This window comes from Monodon monoceros, unplaced genomic scaffold (assembly GCF_005190385.1).
Source record: "Monodon monoceros isolate NGI ecotype Baffin Bay Population unplaced genomic scaffold, NGI_Narwhal_1 Super_Scaffold_20, whole genome shotgun sequence".
NCBI classification, from domain to species: Eukaryota; Metazoa; Chordata; class Mammalia; order Artiodactyla; family Monodontidae; genus Monodon; species Monodon monoceros.
The window spans coordinates 134,037,876-134,055,645 of record NW_021703777.1 but is presented as its reverse complement, the minus strand read 5'-3'; the positions used below and the strand labels follow the sequence as shown (position 1 = coordinate 134,055,645).

Sequence of the window (17,770 nt, the reverse complement as noted above, 5' to 3'; positions counted from 1 at the left end):
TCGGTAGGGGTTGGGAGGTGCCTTGCAGGGCTGCTTCTATGCCTGGCCCCCTCCTTCCCCAGCAGGGCCTGGGTACGGCCCAGGGGTGGGGACTGAGAAGGGTGCTTAGTTCACATCATCTGAGCCCTGGGATTGCAAAACTGGGATGGTGAGCCAGATCCCAGAGCCCTCATTAAAAAGCCGCCTGTGACAGTTTCTGGTTCTCTTCTGAGTGTGGGTGCTGAGTGATTTTTGGTCCGATTTCCCTTCCCCCATCCAGCCAGCTGGCCACACTTGGCATCTCCAGGGCCCAGCGTGCCTGTCTCCACGCACCTCCTGTGAGCCCTTCTGGGTACCGAGCATGATTCCAGCTGTCGCCATGGCCGTCTGAGACCCCCTCCTGAAATTCGCCCCGTGGCGGGTCATTTAAGTCTGGACCTACTGAACCCCAGGCTCTCGGAGCTCGGAAAAGCTTGCAGTCTGCAGTCTGAGGTCACTCCCCCGCCCCACCCCCGAGGCAGAAGGTGGCGGCGGTCACACAGAGGCAGGCTGGCGGCAGACCCTGCCGCGCTGTGAGGTTTGGAACCAAGGGAACTTGATCCTTCCGGGCCGGTGGTCCAGAACACAGGGCTGGGCCCCTCCCTCTCAGCCCTGATGGGCGCCCCTCACCCTCACAACCCCACTTGTGACCCTGGGAGCTGGCCCTGGGCAAGTTCACAGCTCCCGCCATCCCCTGCGGTGTCCCTGGGCAGCGAGCTTTGTCTCTCCTGTTCTGCCTCATTCCCTGTTGCTGGGCGGTCTCTGCCGTGAGGATGACACAGCACAGATGCAGGGAAGCCTTTCTCACACGGCCTGGCCGGGCACACTCAGCGGACTCGCCGCTCCCAGCCAGGCGCCTCTCCAAGGGCTCTGCCCGCCTGCCAGGAGGTCGGAGGTCTCAGGGCCCTCCTGCCTGGGGGGAGAGGCCACGTCACGGGGAAGGGAGGGGTCTTGCCGGGGACCGGGGGGCTGGGAGTAAGTGGGGAGCCAGGGCTGAGTGGTGGGGCGGCTGGGGCGTGGCGATGCCTGGGTGCTCCAGGCGGTTAGCCCCGGGTCTCCGTGCCCACTGATGTGTCAGCTCTGGGTCAGGAGAAGCTGCACAGCGGCGGGTGGGCTGCCCCAGACGCCCCTGCTGGCACAGGACCATGTGCTTGTAAACTTTAATTCCCATACAGTAGAGAAACATACAGTACAAGCAACATGGGGGACCAGGCTGCACAGTGAAGCTCACGGGGCCACCTGGAAACAGGCTCCCCGCGGAGAGGGGCGCACCTCGCCTGCTCCTGGGCGACGCCGTGAGTCCCGCTGCACGGAACAGCCAGGGGAGGTGTAGCCGGCTCAGCCCTCCCCTCCCCTCCCCCTGCAGGTCCCAGCTTCCTCTGCCCTCCGCCCTCCACCCCAGGGGCCCCTCCCGGAGGACGGGCGGTCTTCCAGGGGGTCAGACACGCTCTGCTCCCTGCCAGCTTCTCTTGCGCCTGGGAAGGCGGACCTCATCGCCAAGCCCTGGGGCTTGGCTGGACGGCCAGGGAACATCCCGCGGTGCCAACTCCGGGCCAGACCCGCCACACCTGACTCCTCAAGGGGAGCAGACTGGCCGGGCAGATAGCCCTGGTCATTCGACGTGGTGGGCGCTGTGCTATTGGGTGTGGGAGGCCAGGGAGGCACACCTGGGAGAGGAGAAGGCTGGGGGGCTGAGACCTGAACAGGTGAGAGTCAGTGAGGGGAGGGGTGGGGCAGCGGGCATTCCAGAGAGAGGTATCCTATCAACAGGTGCAAAGGCAGGAAGGCCGGAGAGAGGATGGGACTTCCTCCAGGAAAATAGAAGAGTTTTCTAGATCTGGGAACTTGGAAGGGCCCTCAGGAGCATTTGGTGGGCGGGGGGGACATTGGGCTGCCCCCAGGGGCACCGTGATGCTGGGGCCAATCCTCCCAGAAGGCTGAGATGCGGACTTTTGCCCAAGCCCAGCCCGTGGCTCTGGCCCTGGACGGCCGGGAGGAGGCCTCTGGCTCTGCTGAGGACCGACCTGGGTCCTTTGTCCTGACCCCAAGGGAGGCAGCGGCTCCGGGCGGAGCCCGTCTGCTGGCCCCTGTCCCGGCTGCAGGCTCCGTCGGCGATGGAGGGAGGGCCCCCCCCCCTCACAGGACGACCTCGGGCACGATGCTGAAGAGCAGGTCGTCGTTCCCCCGCCGCACCTGCAGCAGCAGCGGGGACTCGGTCAGGACGGCTTCCTGCAGCTCGCTCGAGTCGGCCAGAGGGCGCCCGTTGACCTTGATGATGATGTCGCCATCTTGGATGCCCCCTCTGCCAACAGGAGAGACACGTGGTCACAGCACCGCCCCGAGAGGCCCGGGCCCGGGTCTGGGCACAGTGGGCTTTAACAGCAGCACATTAGGAAAATTCATTTCAACAGGGAAGGACACGGCCCTGACCGCAAGGCTCTCACAGCAGACGGAAAGCACTGTCCTGCAACGGACTAGCGCTTTCTCCGTCTACTTCTGTACATCGGAAGGGCTGGGGTCACGTTCTGGCTGCAGCCTCCCTCGCTGGGCTGCCTTGGGCCAGGTGCTCTGCCCCTTCGAGCCTCGGTTTCCACATCTACAGCCCTATGTGGGAACATGATTTGCAAATTACAAGGTCCAGGGGGTTGATTCTAACGTAAGATTTTCCCATCAGAGACAGAGCGAGCTGGGATGGCCCCCCCTTTCTGCACCTGACTCGCTGTAACCTTCCCCTCCACCCAGCGGGCGGGCAGGGTGGCACCGTGGTTAGATGCATGGGTGATAGCGCCCAGATCCACACATGTGGGCCGTGTGACCTCGGAGGAGTGACTTTGCCAAGCCTTTGCCTTCCCATCTGAGCAAGGGGGCAAGAGCAGCAGCCCGCGTGTTCCAGGCTGCAGTGAGGATTAACTGAGATGATGCATGTGGAACGCACAGCTCACATGCAGCCTTGGTCAGCGGCAGCCACTATCACCACCGAGCTCCCGTCTGGCTCTTGGGGTGCCCTGCGTGTGGCCGCTCTCGGTGACTGCTGTCTGCTGAATCACTGGGGTGCAGCAACTCGGAATAAAGAGCTTGAGTTGCGCTGGTTATTTTTTGGCTTTCATGGATTCATGCATCGGTATTGCAACAATTTTTACTGCAGGTCGGCTGCGGGCTGAGCACGTGTACTGTGTTCACGGCGGAAGGACACAAGGGGTCCGCGTCTTCCAGCCCAGCACACAAAACAGAAAGGAGGCGTCCTGTTGGGTTGGAGGGGCCACGGGGGCTGGGGGGCCCACCTGCACAGCTCCAGTTCGCACTCTGCCCTCACCCTTTCCAGCAGCCCAAGATCTCAGCGTGGACCATCTCCAGCTCCCGGGGTTACAGTTAAAAGCGGGATCTGATGCAGCCCGCCCACTGCACAGATGCAGCCCTGAGGCAGAGGAGGGGCAGGCGCTTGCTCAGAGCTGCTCCAGGGCACAGGATCAGCCGTGCAAGTGCGTCAGACCCCACCCACCGCACTGCCTGCCTCAGCTCACGGTGCTGCATTTGACCTTTCTCTAGTAGTTGGTGGTTTCCAAGAAAACGAGGCTTTATCTCATTTGATCTTGACAATGTCTCATGGGACAGGAAGAGCAGGCTGAATCATGCCCATTTTGTAGATGAGAACATTGGCCCAGAAAGACCCAGGCCGGCCCACTGGGCTGGTGAGAGCCAGGCTGACGCAGCTCGGGGTGACCTCTGCTACTACTCTGTCTCCCCAGACCCAAGGAAAGGACATTCCGGGCCAAGGAAGGGCGCGGCCTTCACCTCTCCAGCCTGCCTCTGGCTTAGAGGACTGGCCGGAGTCCCACCTGCCACTCCACATTGCGTCATGCTGCCAGGAAGCTAAAGGTCATGCACATCAGTGAAGCCCAGCCCAGGCCCTGCACCCACCTGCCCAGTCTCCCTGCTTCCTCTGGTGAAGCCTACCTCTGAGAAGGTGAATTTGGGACAACCTCTTGCACGTAAATTCCACTGCTGACCGCCGGGAAGTCTGGGTTGCTGGCCTTCAGTTCCTCCACCAAACTGAAAAGGCAGTTCCACGGTTAAGGCACTTCTTCTGAGCCTCCAAACTGACTCTTCCTTCTCTCCACCGCCCAGGCCAGACCAGGCGTCTCCTCTGGGCTCCCACATTACCCTGTCCTGCCACTGACCACTCCGGGTTGTCACTGATTCTTGCCTGTGTCCCCTACTCAACGTGGGCTCCTCAAGAGGAACCTTGGTGAAGGTGGATGGTTAGAAGTGTAAAGAGGGGAGGGTGACGGACAGACAGATGGGAGGATGGGGGGAGGAAGGATGAGGAAGGAAGGAAAGGTAAAGGAGGATGAACAGACAATGGGTGAATGATGCTGTGGACAGACAGACGACTGGACAAATGAGTGGATGGATGATAGGGAGACAGAAAGAACACCTTTAGAAGACAAATTGGCATAGTGGTCTTGATTCCGAATTGCTTTCAGACTTATTCCCTAGGTGAACAGTTGCTGAAACAGGAAGAAGGTCCTTTTAGGGACTGAGTGGGTGGGAGGGTGAGTCAGGTGAGCTTATCTCTTCCCAGAGCTCCCCAGTGCAGAGACCTCTTCCTTCTTCAAACCTTGGACCTGACGTTGCATTTTCCTCCCTTCAGCTTCCTTTCCTTCCTCTCTCTCCCTCCTCTTCCCCACCCCCTTCTCTATTTCACTCACTGAGTATTTCCAGGCACCCACTCTGCTGTAGACCGGGTCCTGGGAGGGGTGGGGGGAGCAGACAGATGGGCAGGACCCAGTCCCTGCTCCCAAGGAGCTCGTGGTCAAGGTTGAGGATGGGCGATTCTGACACCACGGGACCAAGGCGATGCTGGCGAGGGAAGCACAGCTTTGCAAGAGAAGAGGAGGCACCTCCTCCCACTCGAGTAGCCTGGGGAGGTAGAATAGTGTCCCCCCAGCCCCCAAAACTGATGCCCACCTAGGGCCTCAGAACGTGACCTTGTTTGGAAATAGGGTCTTTGCAGACGTGGTTGGTTAAGAATCTCTAGATGAGATCAGCCTTAGAGTGGGCCCTTAATCCAATGGCTGGTGTTTTAATAAGAGAAATAAGGGGGAGACTGGACACAGACACACAGGAAGAAGACGCCATGCGATGAGAATGGCAGAGCTTGCAGTGATGTAACTACAGTCCAAGAAACACCTGGAACCACCAGAAGCTGGGAGGTACAAGGAAGGATCCTCCCCTGGAGCGTCCGGGGGGAGTGCGGCCCTGCTGACACCTTGATTTTGGACTGTGGGCTTCCAGAACTGTGAGAGAATGAATTTCTATTGTTTTGAGCCTCCGAGTTTGTGGTAATTTGTTACGGAAGCCACAGGAAGCTAATCTGGGAGGCTTCCTGGAGGAGGGGCACCTGAATGGAGTCCTACGGAAGCCAAAGGAACCTATCAGGCAGAGGGGGAAAGGCATTCCAGGCAGAGGGACCGGCCTGAGCAAAGGCTCAGAAGCCTGAGTGTGTCTGGTCTGCTGGAGCACCTGCGGGTGGCCGGGCATGTCGGGGCCAGGGTCTGGGAGGAAGCTCGAGGTGAGGGATGAGAACGGAGGGGTGGCAGGGGGCAGCGTCCTTCAGCACTCACCTTGGTGTGATGGTCCGCATCCGTATGCCAATGAAGCGCTTCTTCCAGTCTAGAAACCGAGCATGTGGGGACTTGGTTAGAGCCACCGTGAAAGTCTCTGTCCCCGCCAAGGAGCCAGGCAGGGGCAGAAGTCCCCCACCCCCTACACCAGTAGTAGAAGGCAGCAGGAGCCACCTTGCTTGGACCAGCCCAGCCCCCTTGTGATCAGGCACCTAGAGTTACCTCTCTCCACTTGGCTGTTCTTGAGGAGCTGGGAGACGTCCTGGCTCTAATCCTGTGGCTTCGTGCCCACCCTCACCCTCTCAGGCACCATCCAACCACCTCAGCTCTGACATCTGCTCTCCTGCTAAGCCCCACATCCAAACCCCAGCGGACAGTGGGGCTCTTCTCCCCAGCCTCCATCCCACAGGCTCCCCAAGCTCACCTTACTCTGGTCGGAACTAGTCACCTCCCCCAGCCTTCTCCATAAATAATATATTAATCGATAATACCCAGTGAGCTCTGACCATGTGGCAGGCCCTCTGGTTGGAGCACTGCACACATAATAGGCTAAGACGGTACCTCTATGCCCCCAGCTGCCCCAGCCTGTGACTTAGACCCAGAAATAGAATTTACATATTTTAAACCATAAACAAGTTTCAGTACATTTTTAAAATGTCAAACCATAAAAATATGCTCTCTGGCCACAATGGAATTAAACTAGAAATCACTAATAGAAAGGTATCTACAAGATTCCCAATAACTTAGAAACCAAATATCTATTTCTAAATAACCCATCTCTGTTTTTTTTTTTGCGGTACGCGGGCCTCTCACTGTTGTGGCCTCTCCCGTTGCGGAGCACAGGCTCCGGACGCGCAGGCTCAGAGGCCATGGCTCACGGGCCCAGCCGCTCCTCAGCATGTGGGATCTTCCCGGACCAGGGAACGAACCCGTGTCCCCTGCATCGGCAGGCGGACTCTCAACCACTGCGCCACCAGGAAAGGCCCTTTGGCACTATTTTTAAAAATTAATTCAAAGCACATAATAGTCCTAAGTCTAAAACTTCACCAAGTAAAACTTTTGGAAGAAAATGTAAGAGAAAACCTTCCTGGACCTCTGGTTAGCAAAGATTTCTTTGATATAACACTAGACTCACAACCCATTTACAAAAATTGGTAAATTAGACTTCATCAAAATTTACAAAACTTCTGCTCTTAAGAGAATGAAAAGACAAGCCACCAGGAGAAAATATTTGCAATTCATTTATCTGACAAAGGGGTCCTATCCAGAATGTATAAAGAATTCTCAAAACTTAAGAACACGAACAACTCGAATTTTAAAAATGGGCAAATTATGTAAACAGACATTTCACCAAGGAAGATTGATGGATGTTCCCGATGGTGGAACCCTGGAACATGGGAGATGTTGGGAGATGTGGGAGTTGAGGTCAGAGCACATGGGAGCCCTGACCCCATCGATCTGCTGGGCTTTGGGTTTTGGGTTTTACTCCCAGTGAGGTGGAGCCTGGGGAGGGTTTGCACAGAGACACACCACGGTCTGCCTTAAATTTTGCAAGAACCTCCTCTGGCAGTGGGAAGAGTCTGTGGGGGGCAAGGGCATGGACAGAGGAACAGAGAGGAGGTGAGTGTCCCTGGTGGCTGGCTTGGGGGGTGGAGCTGGAGATGGCAAGAGAGCAGTAGGGGACGGACTGATCCCCAAGATAGGGCCAGCGGGGCTGGCTGATGGATTGGATGCAGGTGGAAAATCTGGAAGGATGGGGCTGCTGTAACTGAGAAGGGGAATGGTGATGGGGACACACAGATTGTGTGTGGGGGGGTGACAAGCAGTTGCACATCTGAGACTAGGGTTTGGGGAGAGGGTCGGGCTGGAGATGTAAATTTGGGGGAGTCACTCTAGATGGCACTTAAATCCACAAGACTGGATGAGGTCCTCAGAGGAAAGGGGTGGGGCCCGGGCACTGAGGCCTCAGCCCTCCAACCTGCTCCCGGCACGAGTACTGGCCACTGGTCAGCTTCGCTCACAGCCCCAAGGTCATGCTTACCAAAGAGGAAGAAACCCGCGGCTTCGAGAAGCGTAGCCCAGGGTCACCTGAGGCCAGTGGCTGTCCTGTTAGATCTCCTGGGGCAGGAGATTCCTCACGCTCCACCGACCCCAGAGCAGCGGGCCCCGCCCACTCGCGGGCTCTCCAGATACAGAATCATAACTGCAACCCTTCGGCTTCCCGTCCTTATTGGAAAATCACCTAAGTGATGCGTGTCGCGTGCTGGAAACAAGGCTTGGAGGGAGGCTGGGTGCCCTGTTTCTTTCTAAACATGTCATGGAACCACGCTGACCCAAAGTGAGGCAAGTACATCAAAGATGGTAACAAAACAACAATGCGGGCGGGGAGGGGAAGTGATCGCCTGAAGGGGGCGGATGCTCTCCAGGGAAGGAGGAATGCACCCAAGGGTACATTTTCACATGGTCAACTGTGCGCCACATGAACTGACTCTCACTTCAACAAACAAACAGACACGAGAGCGATGCTCACACCTGGGCTTCTCGGCATCAAGACTAATCTCTCATTTGCCCCAGGGCCCCCATCCCAGGAAATGCCCCTCACTCACCCCACCGTCCAGCGGGTCCTATTGGCTCCAAGTTCAAAATAGATCCCGGACCCAACCAGCCCTCACCCCCACAGCTGCCACCCCCCGAGCCTGGCCACCAGAAAGGCTGCTGTGAGCCCCTAACTGGTCTCCGGCATCGACTCTTGTCTCCCCAAAATGGACTCTGTAGATTACTGTTGTGTCCTACAACTTAACTGAGTTTTCTGACGGGTTCTATTTGTTTTTGGGTGTCGCCGTCAGCATTTTCTATATAGAGTATCACGTCATCTACAGAGTGACAGTTTTCCTTTTTCCTCTGCCACTAGATTCCTCTTATTTCTTTCTTTTTTTTCTTTTTTTCATTTAATTATTATGGCTAGGACTTCCTAGACCATGTTGAATGACAGTGGCGAGTGTGGTCAGGGTTAGACTTATGTGTAAGCATAACTGGCCCTCTTCCCCTTCCTCCCTCTCCAACTCTCTGAGGCTTCCAGGAAGGACAGGACAAGTCCAGGGTCACACAGGACTCAGGGAGTCGAGCTGAACCATTGTTTTTCTGCCCCTCAGTCCTGGGTGTAAGTTTGTGTACTATCTGTGTACCTTCTGGGCAGACACCTAGGATGGCCCAGCCCACTAACTCAATCACCCGCTGTGGGGACACGTTAGTCCTAAGGCTGGCTGAACCCCCAGACACTCCTGGGGCCACTCTTACCTTGAAGGTCCCCCAGAGGCCTCTGCCCCCCAACCCCTAGATGGAAACAAGAAGTGCACCTTACCTAACATCCCCTCACTGTAATAAAAAGATGGTCAGTCTTAAAGAAATTTAGATTAACTGGGTTTGGATGATTTGGTATTTTTATTTAAAAAAAAATACCTAAAAGTGAACATCAGTCAATTTCAGAAGGCTTTAAAATTATAAATTCAGTCAATCAGCTAAAACTTGTTGGGCTCTTTCATTAGTCCACATGTCCTCAGGGAGGTGACAGCTCTGGGGACAGGGGACGAGTGTTCCCTGGGGCCTGGGGTGAGGTCAGTGTACAACAAAGGATGGGGACAGTCCCTGTACAACAACAGAGGAAGAGAGAAAAAAGAAGAGGATGTTATCACCCCACTTCCAACAAATCAGTCACGTCACAGCTCAATCTGTGCCAAGTACAGCCCCACTGATTTCCAGGAAGGTGGCCAAAGTCAAAGGCACCCCTGGAGCAGAGGAAAATTAAACTGGAAAACTTGGTTATTAGAGAAAAAACCAAGTGTGGTACGAAGGTGCAGCCCTGGATCAAGCTCTGAGCTTCCTAGCAGCCAAGGAGAAAAGGGCTCAAGAGGTGAGATGATCCCCTGGCCAACAGAAGCCTTCAGCTTCTTTAAGGAAGACCAGCTGTGCCCTAGCTTCAGGCTGTCTTCACATAAGGGACACGGACGAACCAAACGGGGTCCTCAACTGCGGTTCTCCATGGGACCAGTCCTCTTAGCCCTGGTCTGGGCTGTACTGGAGTCTGTACACTTGGCTGGTGGGGGCGTGCAGGATGGGGCAAGCATGAAGAAATGCCCCTGCCCTCAGTGGACTGCTGGCGAAGGGGCTGGGAGGAGACAGGGAGCAATGTGAAGGTGTGAGCAGTAGGGCTGAGTCAGGTCTGGGTGCTGGCCACGACGGGTCATGGGAGACAAATTGGGTGGAAGGAGAAGTTGCTCAGGTGAAGAGAATGGTGGGAAGGTGGAGGCCGCCAGGAAAGGTCCTGAGATCAGAAACGTGGCCCTCCTCTGGAGAGTGGCTGTGACCACCGACTTTGGGAAAGCGGCTGGCCTGTCCTTACTAGGGACAGGGGACAGTCACCTGGCCTTGTCAAGGCCTCTCCCAGATGGATGCTCGTGGCCATCTGGGAGCAGGCAGGGTGGGCTGGACGTGCCCGTGTGGATGCGGGGAGGAGATGGAGGATGAGAAGAGGGTAATGTCCAAGGATCAGGACCTCGGGCTCTGCTCCCCCGGAGTAGAGGCTACACTGCCCGGCAGTCTGCATGGCCAGAGGGCTGAAAGAGGGAGGACTCATGGATGGGCAGGTGGATAGGTGGAAGGAAGGAAGGGTGAATAGGTGGATGGATGAACAGAAGGAAGGAGGGATGGAAGGAAAGAAAGAAGGAAAAGGAAGGAAGAAAGGAAGGATAGATGGATGAATGGATGTATGAGTGGGTGCACGGATGGGTGGGTGGGTAGAAGAATGGATGGCTGGATGGGGGTGGGTGGGTGAAGGGATGGGTGTGTTGGTGGGTGAAGGGATGGGTGTGTTGGTGGGTGAAGGGATGGGTTTGTTGGTGGGTGAAGGGATGGGTGGGTGGATGGGTAGATGGGTGGGTGGGTGGGTGAGTTGATGGAAGGAAGCACTGAGTTCTGACAACTACGGAGCAGCCCAGACAAGCGAAGCCCAGGTGCCAAACCCCTGGAGGTGGGAGGTGAGGTTGATGCTCCCCAGCCAGAGGGGCCAGTCTGGAGGGGTAGGGGTGAACGTGGCCATGAAGTGGAAGTCCTGAAAGAGGCTGAGGTATCCCGGGGCGGGGTTCTCAGGACATCAGGACGGGGTCAGGAGTGAGCGTGGGCACACAGCACCGCAGGATCTCCTGGCCCGGCGGGAGGCTGTGGGCTCAGGCCTGGGACAGCCTCCCTGCCTCCACGTGGGAGCTGCGTACCTTTGCCGTGCTTGTCCTGGAACTCCGTGAGGAACCGCGTGATGCGGTCTGAGGGGATGGCGAAGGAGATGCCGGCCGCAACCTTGAGTGTGTTGATGCCAATGACCTCGCCGTCCTGGGCAGGTGATCAGAGCAGGTGGTCACTCGGGGAGGCCAGGCGACCTCTGCCCTCAGCAACAGAGCGGCGTGTCCGCGGCTCGGCTCCCAGAGGGGACCCTGGCCATCAGCACCCTCCCTGAGAAGCTCCGAAAAGGTGCTCTGGGGTTCACACCTGGGTCAGGGACCCCCACCTCTCCCGCCATTTGCCTCCAAAGCTGACCCCGCTCCCATCGCTGGAGAGTGTTGGCCGGGGAAGCTTGCAATCCGCCCCTGCAAAGCAGAGCCCACTGACCGAGGACACCCCCAGGCAGCATTCCAAGGGGCTTAGGCCAAGAGGGACGTGGTGAGGACTGTGGGACCCCCCCATCCCCGCCTTCTAGAAGCAGGGTGGGGCAAGTGGGCCCAGGGCCGCCCCCAGCATCCCCCCTCCTTTCTGTCCCTTTGGAGCTGGGCTCCCACCCTGCCCTGCCCCGCCCGCCACGAGGCTGGTGCAGCTTGGCCGAGTCTGCAGCCTGAGGCCTCTCTCCTGGACCTAGCCCCTCCTTCAGCCCGGCAGGCACCCCTGCCCTGGCTCTCCTGTTCACCTCGGGGGTGACATCTGCACACGACACCCAGGCCACGGCCTGGCCTGGTCACCAGGGACCCCCTCTGGGGCCTGCCGCAGAGCTTTGGACAAAGGCATACTTCGCCTGCCTGGTCCCCCAAGTGCCCATCCCCACCTGTTCCCTAGGAGCCGTGAGGTGGGAGGACCAGGCCAGGAAAGGATCCAGGGATGGAGAGTCTCTCATGGGCCCTGTATGCCCATCCCCCTCCGCCTGGACCACAGGGCGTGGCCTCCTGAACTCTGGCCTAAGGTCCTCCCACACGAGCTTTCTTGAACACCAGCGCTATGGCCTCAGCACTGCTGGAAGAGCCTAGGGCTTGTCAGGGCGTGGGGAGACGCACCCTCCGCGTCAGGACGTGGCGCACCAGCCTCCTTGCACTGTTTCCCACCTGTTGCTCCAGCAGCGACACCTGCCTGTACGTCTCCACCCCGTGCCCGTGCTCTGCCCTCGCCCTGGAATATCTTTCTCCTGCACGTCCCCATCCACCCAAACCCTCCATCTCCACAGCCCAGACGAGATGCTCCCGCCTCCAGGAAGCCCTCCCTGATCCCATGTCAGCTGCCAGGTCCCCCGGCTCGGTGTCCCTCTGGAGCCCTCCCTGCTCCTCACACTGTGCTTGGGTGTGTCCCTGCCTGACCCCCTCCTTGGATGGGTCCCCTCCCGAGTACTGCCTGAATGGCAAGGCTAAGGCGTTCCCCTGAGATCTGGCACTGGGGGAACAGGCATCTGTGTCTTAGAGAGGGCTGGACCTCAGCTGGTCTGGTCTATCCTTACACGGCCCAGACGCAGGGACCAAACCCAGGGAGCCTGGGTGCCGAGGTGCATGGCACGCCCATCTCGTCTCTTGTCAACACGACAACAGGGGGACCCAGAGGGGGTGACTCGTCCCCAACCTGTGTCCCCTGCCCCAGGTCCACCACAGGCACGCAGCCCTGGCCTGGGCTGCTGTTCTCGGGGTGTCCCTCACTCCTCTGACAGCACCAGCTCCCCTGGGGGTACGGGGCAGCGCATGCTCGGGGTCATATCCTCCTCCTGGGTCTCCAGGCTGTTGGCCGTGTTCTGGGTCCCACGCCTGCCCCACCCGCCATGTGAGCAGAGCCCCCGAAAACTCGAGGCCCCTGCTCTAGGGGACACTTACCAGGTTCACCAGCGGTCCCCCGGAGTTCCCGTACTGCAGGGGGAAGCAATTCGACATTAGCTGTGCCCTGAGCCCCCCGACCCCGAGGGTTCCTGAAGCTTTTTCTTCCAACTACCATTCCAACCAGCACAGAAACATGTAATTGAATGTCATCCCCGGACAATGTCAAAAGGCCTCATCACTGTCTCCCATTTCATAGATAAGAAAACTGAGGCCCACACAGGCCAAGTGCACGGCCGTCTGATCATCAGGGTCTGACCTGCCCAGTGCTGTCTGCACAGACCTCCTGGGCTCCCTGCAGCCTCACATCCACAGGGGGAGCAGCAGCAGGCGGACGCAGGATGGGGCACCATTTCTCACCCCACCAGCCTCGAGGAGTCTCTCAAAGACTAACGCTTCCAGAAGAGGGTCTGAACCACGGCAAAGCCAGAGGGGCAGGCGCCGGGCGTCAAAGTGCTTTGTGAATGCAAAAGGTGCTATCCAACATAATAGTAATAATAACAATAATAGTAATAATCAATGTTGACCGGGGTGTGTATTTGGGCAAAGATATTCCAGGGGCCTTGGCTATGCCTCTACATCCCTGAAGGGCTGTCCCGGGTCAGGGCAGCAGCCTCTAACTCCCAGGGCCAGCCTGGCACCCATGGGTAGGAGTCACAGGGAGTCAGAGCTCCACTTAATCTAAAGAAAGAACTTTCTAGCCCGTGGATGTGTCCAGTGATGGAGAGGGCTCTGGGGACAGAGCCCCGTGGCTACGGTGGACGCTCACGTTGATGATGGCGTCCGTCTGGATGTAGTCCATGTCTGAGTCCCGGAGGCCCAGCTCCCGGCCGTCCCGCTGGGCCGTGCTGACGATGCCCGTGGTCACGGTGTTCTGCAGGGCGAAGGGGCTACCAATGGCCACCACAAACTCGCCGGGCCGCAGGTCTGCCGAGTGGCCCAGCAACAGTGCCGGGAGCTTTTTCTGGGGGGAGGTGGGGAGGACACGGGGAGGGGGGCTCAGCTGTCGGCCTTTGGTGGGACCAGAGCCAGATCATGTCCAGGCCCCCGGCAGGGTGGTCCCTGGAGCAGCTGGACAGAGCCGTCAGGGCTGCAGACCAAGGCAAGTCTGGCTGCCCCGTGGTGGCCACGAGACCCAGGGCTGGCATTCACAGAGCAGAGGCTCAGTCCCCCAGTGACCACAGGTCTCCCTAGGGCAGGCCTCAGGGGTCCGTCATAGGCAGACTGCACAGAGGGTCGAGCGGGGTACGGCCTCCAGGGTCACTGAGCCCAGTGGTTCAATGATCCCAGATCCCTCTGAAAATCCGACAAAAGCCATGGACAGCAGCACCCAGAAAATGCACACACTGATGTGTGGAATGGGGTCTGCGCGAGCCCTGGAGCCCGGTGGGGACCCGCGACACCTCCCAATACAGACACACAGGGAAGCTGAGGCCAGACAGATAAAGCGACTTAACCGCGATCTGCATCCCCGCCCCGCCCCTGCACACCGAGGACACCCACACTCTCCTCTCCTGTTTTCTCCTGGAGCCAGCGGAGCCTGTCTGTCTGTCTGTCTGTCTGTCTGACTCCGCAGCTGGACTGGGAGCTCTGAGAGGGGCCGTGCCTTATTTGCCTCCATGTTCTGGAAGCTGCAGGGGGCAAGCTCAGAGCAGGAGATGCCCGTGAGCTTGGAGGGTTTCCTGGTTTTGATGCTGCACCCCTCATGTCAGATGTCACCCCGGGGGGAGGGGCGGCATGTGGGACCCCTCAGCACCACTTCTGCAGCTTCCTGTGGGTCTGTGCTTATTTCCAGATAAAAGTCTTCTCTACAAGGTGCTGGAGTTTCCCCACCAATGGTGTGTCAGTGACAAAGGCAACTACAGGAAGCAAACTTCCAGGTGAACTAACTAACATGAAATGCATGTGCTAATTGTACAGGGGAGTAAAGCTTCTAAACTACACAATGGAAAAAGGAAGAAAAGCCCCGGAGATGGCCGCGCTCAGATCACTGGGGCCTCGGCTAACTCTGGAAGTCGGGGGGCAGGATCCCGCACTGTGGACCCTCGGCACTGTGGGTTCCATCTGGCCTCTGCTCTCTGCTCCCATGTCAGGAGTCTCCCCTTTTTATGCAGTGCCACCACGTCAAATAAGAATTTCTCCCTGTTTTTCATAGCAGCTCTTGATAAAAGTGGAAAGGTAAACGCCTGTAAGCGGAGTGAGGGGACCTCCGGGCGGGTTAAGGGGACACCAAGCGGCTGTGCCCACGTGGGAGGCGTGGGGTCTCGTGCTGCTGGGCAGCGAAGCCTCAGTAAGTGGCACGAAGGGTCCCAGGCGGGGGCAGGGCGCTGCAGTAGCGGTGAAGACCCAGAGGGACAACGCAGGTTGGCAGCTTTCCCCAGAGCTTGGTTTGATGCCACGTGCAGGGCTCGGAGGCTAAGAGGCAGACCTGCCGTCATGAGAACCGCTGCAGGCGCTGGGCATCTCTGGGCACCAGGGCACCTGGGTCTGACTGACTCCGCTGGCATCTTTGGCCCCAGGTGGCCGCTGGGGTGCGCCCCTGCCCCCCACCCCGGGATTGCAGTGCCTGGAAGGGGAGAGACCCAGAGACAGCCAGACCTGGGGTCTAATCCAGCTCTGCCTCTCCCCACAGGGGTCCTTGGGCAGGGGTCGCAAACTGTGGCCCTTGGGCAAATCCAGCCCAATCCAGCAGTCTCTTCTGTAAGTAATCTTTTCTTGGACCACAGCCCAGCCATCTGGCCTGTGGCTATTTTCCCAGTCCAGTGCAGAGCAGTTGCTACAGAGACCGCAGGGCCCGCGAAGACTAAATCATTTACTACCTGGAGCTTCACAGAAAAAGTGTGCCAGCCTCTGTCCTTGAGCGCATCCCTCCTCCCCCAGCCCCAGTTTTCTCGTCTTTAAAATGGACATGGTGTTCCCAGACTCAATAACTACTGGGAAAGGGCTCAAAAGTGGGCAAGGGTCTCCGTTAGGATAGCGGCGTGGAGCCCCTAAACCTCCTCTCCCGTGATCGGGCAAGAGGACACCTCCTTGCAAAAGACCGATCATCTCAAGTGCTGGCAGCTTTATTCAGAAAGAGCAGAAACCAGGTTCAGACTCAGCCAAGCTGGACTCGCCAGCCCAGACGGGCCCGCCCCTCAGGGACCTCACAGCATAGGCAGGGCACAGGTCACCGTCGGTGAGCCCGCAGTGGCCCACAGAGTCGTGACCACAGCGCTGGACGACAAGAAACTCGCTGGAGGGAGTCTAGGACTTAGCTGAGTGGGCCCCTTGGTTAGACTGACCTCGGGCAATCACCTGACTCCCCAGGCCTCAGTTTCCCCTCTGAAATAGCCGGACACTGGCACCCCTCCCGCCAAGGGTTATGGTGGGGATTGGGGGGGTGTGCACAGGCTGCCCTCCCAGAAATGGCCAGTGGGAGTCACGGAGGAGCACTGTGGCCCCGGGGTGGGTCTGCCTGCTCAGCTGGGGTGCCGATGTGGAAGTGGGGGGATGGAGGGGGACAAGTATCCCAAGTGCTCCCCACTGGCCTCTGTCACCCCCACGGGGACAGTGGCATCCTCAGGAATGGGCCCGGGAGGGACAACGGAAGTGTCCTGGGCCTCGGAGAGCCTCCGCGTGGGAGTGGCTACGGGCGGCACAGAGCCTGCTCCGCCCCGCACGGGCGGCTCAGGGGAAGCGCAGGGCGATGTCGGACGCCTGGGCTCTAGTCTGACTAGACCCAAGACTGGGGACACATCGCCGGTCCCCGGGGGTCTCAGTTCCTCCGAGTGTCCGACGGGAGGGCTGGGCCAGCACGTCTCAGGGCCCCGCCGCCCACTCACCTTGGGCTGGATCTTGATGGTGGCGATGTCCGACTTCTTGTCGATGTCTTTGATGGTGGCCTCGTAGGTGTCGCCGCTCTGCAGCTGCACCCTGAGCTGCTGCCGGCCCGAGGCGGCGCTGCTGCTGGACACCACGTGGGCGTTGCTGACGATCAAGCCAGCCTCCGACACGATGAAGCCTGAGCCGCTGGACAGGGGCACGTTGCGGCCAAACAGAGGGTGTCTGCGGGGAGGCAAGCGGCGGGCATTCAGGACTGGGGTGGGGGTCGGCTGCAGCAGTGGGCCGGGGGGAAAGGAGCAGAGCCAGTGCCTGGGCCTGGCATCCACCAGGTCCAGGGTCGAATCCCAGCTGTGCCACCTCCTGGCTGTGGCCTCGGCCAGGTCATTAAGTCTAGACCCATTTCACAGCCACAAAGAGGGGCCCATGATCTGTGACTCGCCATCTGCGAGGATGAGTCAGGAGGCCCGTGAATGTTGGACCCGTGACGATACAGCAGACACTTCCTGCCCTGGAGCCAGACAGGCCAGGATTCTAACCTCAAGTCCAGCCCCAACGTACACCTGCCTGACTGTGGGCAGGAGGCCGACCCCTCTGAGCCTCAGTCTCCCCATCTAGGAAATGGGCTAACAACACCGGCTCCACTGAGCCGGGGGCCTGCAGGCAGTTGGTCAACAAGCAGGGCTGCTCCTGGCATAGGGAAGATGCAGGATGCGCACCGGGCCTCCGTGGACTGTCACACAGCAGGTCCCCAGGGAATGCCAGTGTCCCAGATCTCTGGCTGTGCAGAGAGAGGGTCTAAACACTGAGGGGAGCGTGCTCCCACCTCCCTCTGGCGCCTTCCCACTGCTGCCTACCCTGAAGCCCCAGATGGCGCGAGGAGCAGAGCTGGCGAGGCTCCGTTCCGTGAATTCCACGCCACGTGCCTACAGGGGGAGCCCTGGACGTGGAAGGGCAGGGACACCGCCTTAGCGTCTGCCTCCGTAAAATGCGATGGAACAGGTGATGCAGCTGGCATGGGGCCCGAGTCAGTATTCTCTGGTGGGGGACAACACCCCGCCGCGGCTGGAGCCCTCTGAGTAGCAACCTCAGCTCCCAGGATGCCCGACACAGCTCGGGACCTACCCCGGGAGGGGGGTCGGTCGCCTCTGGGACCCCAGTGCAGGGACTGGATGGAGCAGATCATCGGTGCCTGAG

The 17,770-nt window shown here is 58.8% G+C and overlaps 1 protein-coding gene across 1 annotated transcript in view; it reads right to left on the bottom strand.

Annotated features, from left to right (window-relative positions):
* Window positions 1–1,401: 1,401 nt before the first annotated feature.
* Window positions 1,402–17,770, bottom strand: part of HTRA3 (HtrA serine peptidase 3) — a 29,495-nt gene continuing 13,126 nt past the window's right edge. The window contains exons 3-9 of the mRNA XM_029235391.1: window positions 16,576–16,798; window positions 13,521–13,715; window positions 12,752–12,784; window positions 10,910–11,024; window positions 5,643–5,691; window positions 3,973–4,068; window positions 1,402–2,320 (exon numbers count right to left, since the gene is read on the bottom strand). Coding sequence (XP_029091224.1) covers window positions 2,155–2,320; window positions 3,973–4,068; window positions 5,643–5,691; window positions 10,910–11,024; window positions 12,752–12,784; window positions 13,521–13,715; window positions 16,576–16,798 — 877 coding nt within the window. The 3' untranslated portion in view covers window positions 1,402–2,154. The remainder of the gene's footprint in view (window positions 2,321–3,972; window positions 4,069–5,642; window positions 5,692–10,909; window positions 11,025–12,751; window positions 12,785–13,520; window positions 13,716–16,575; window positions 16,799–17,770) is intronic.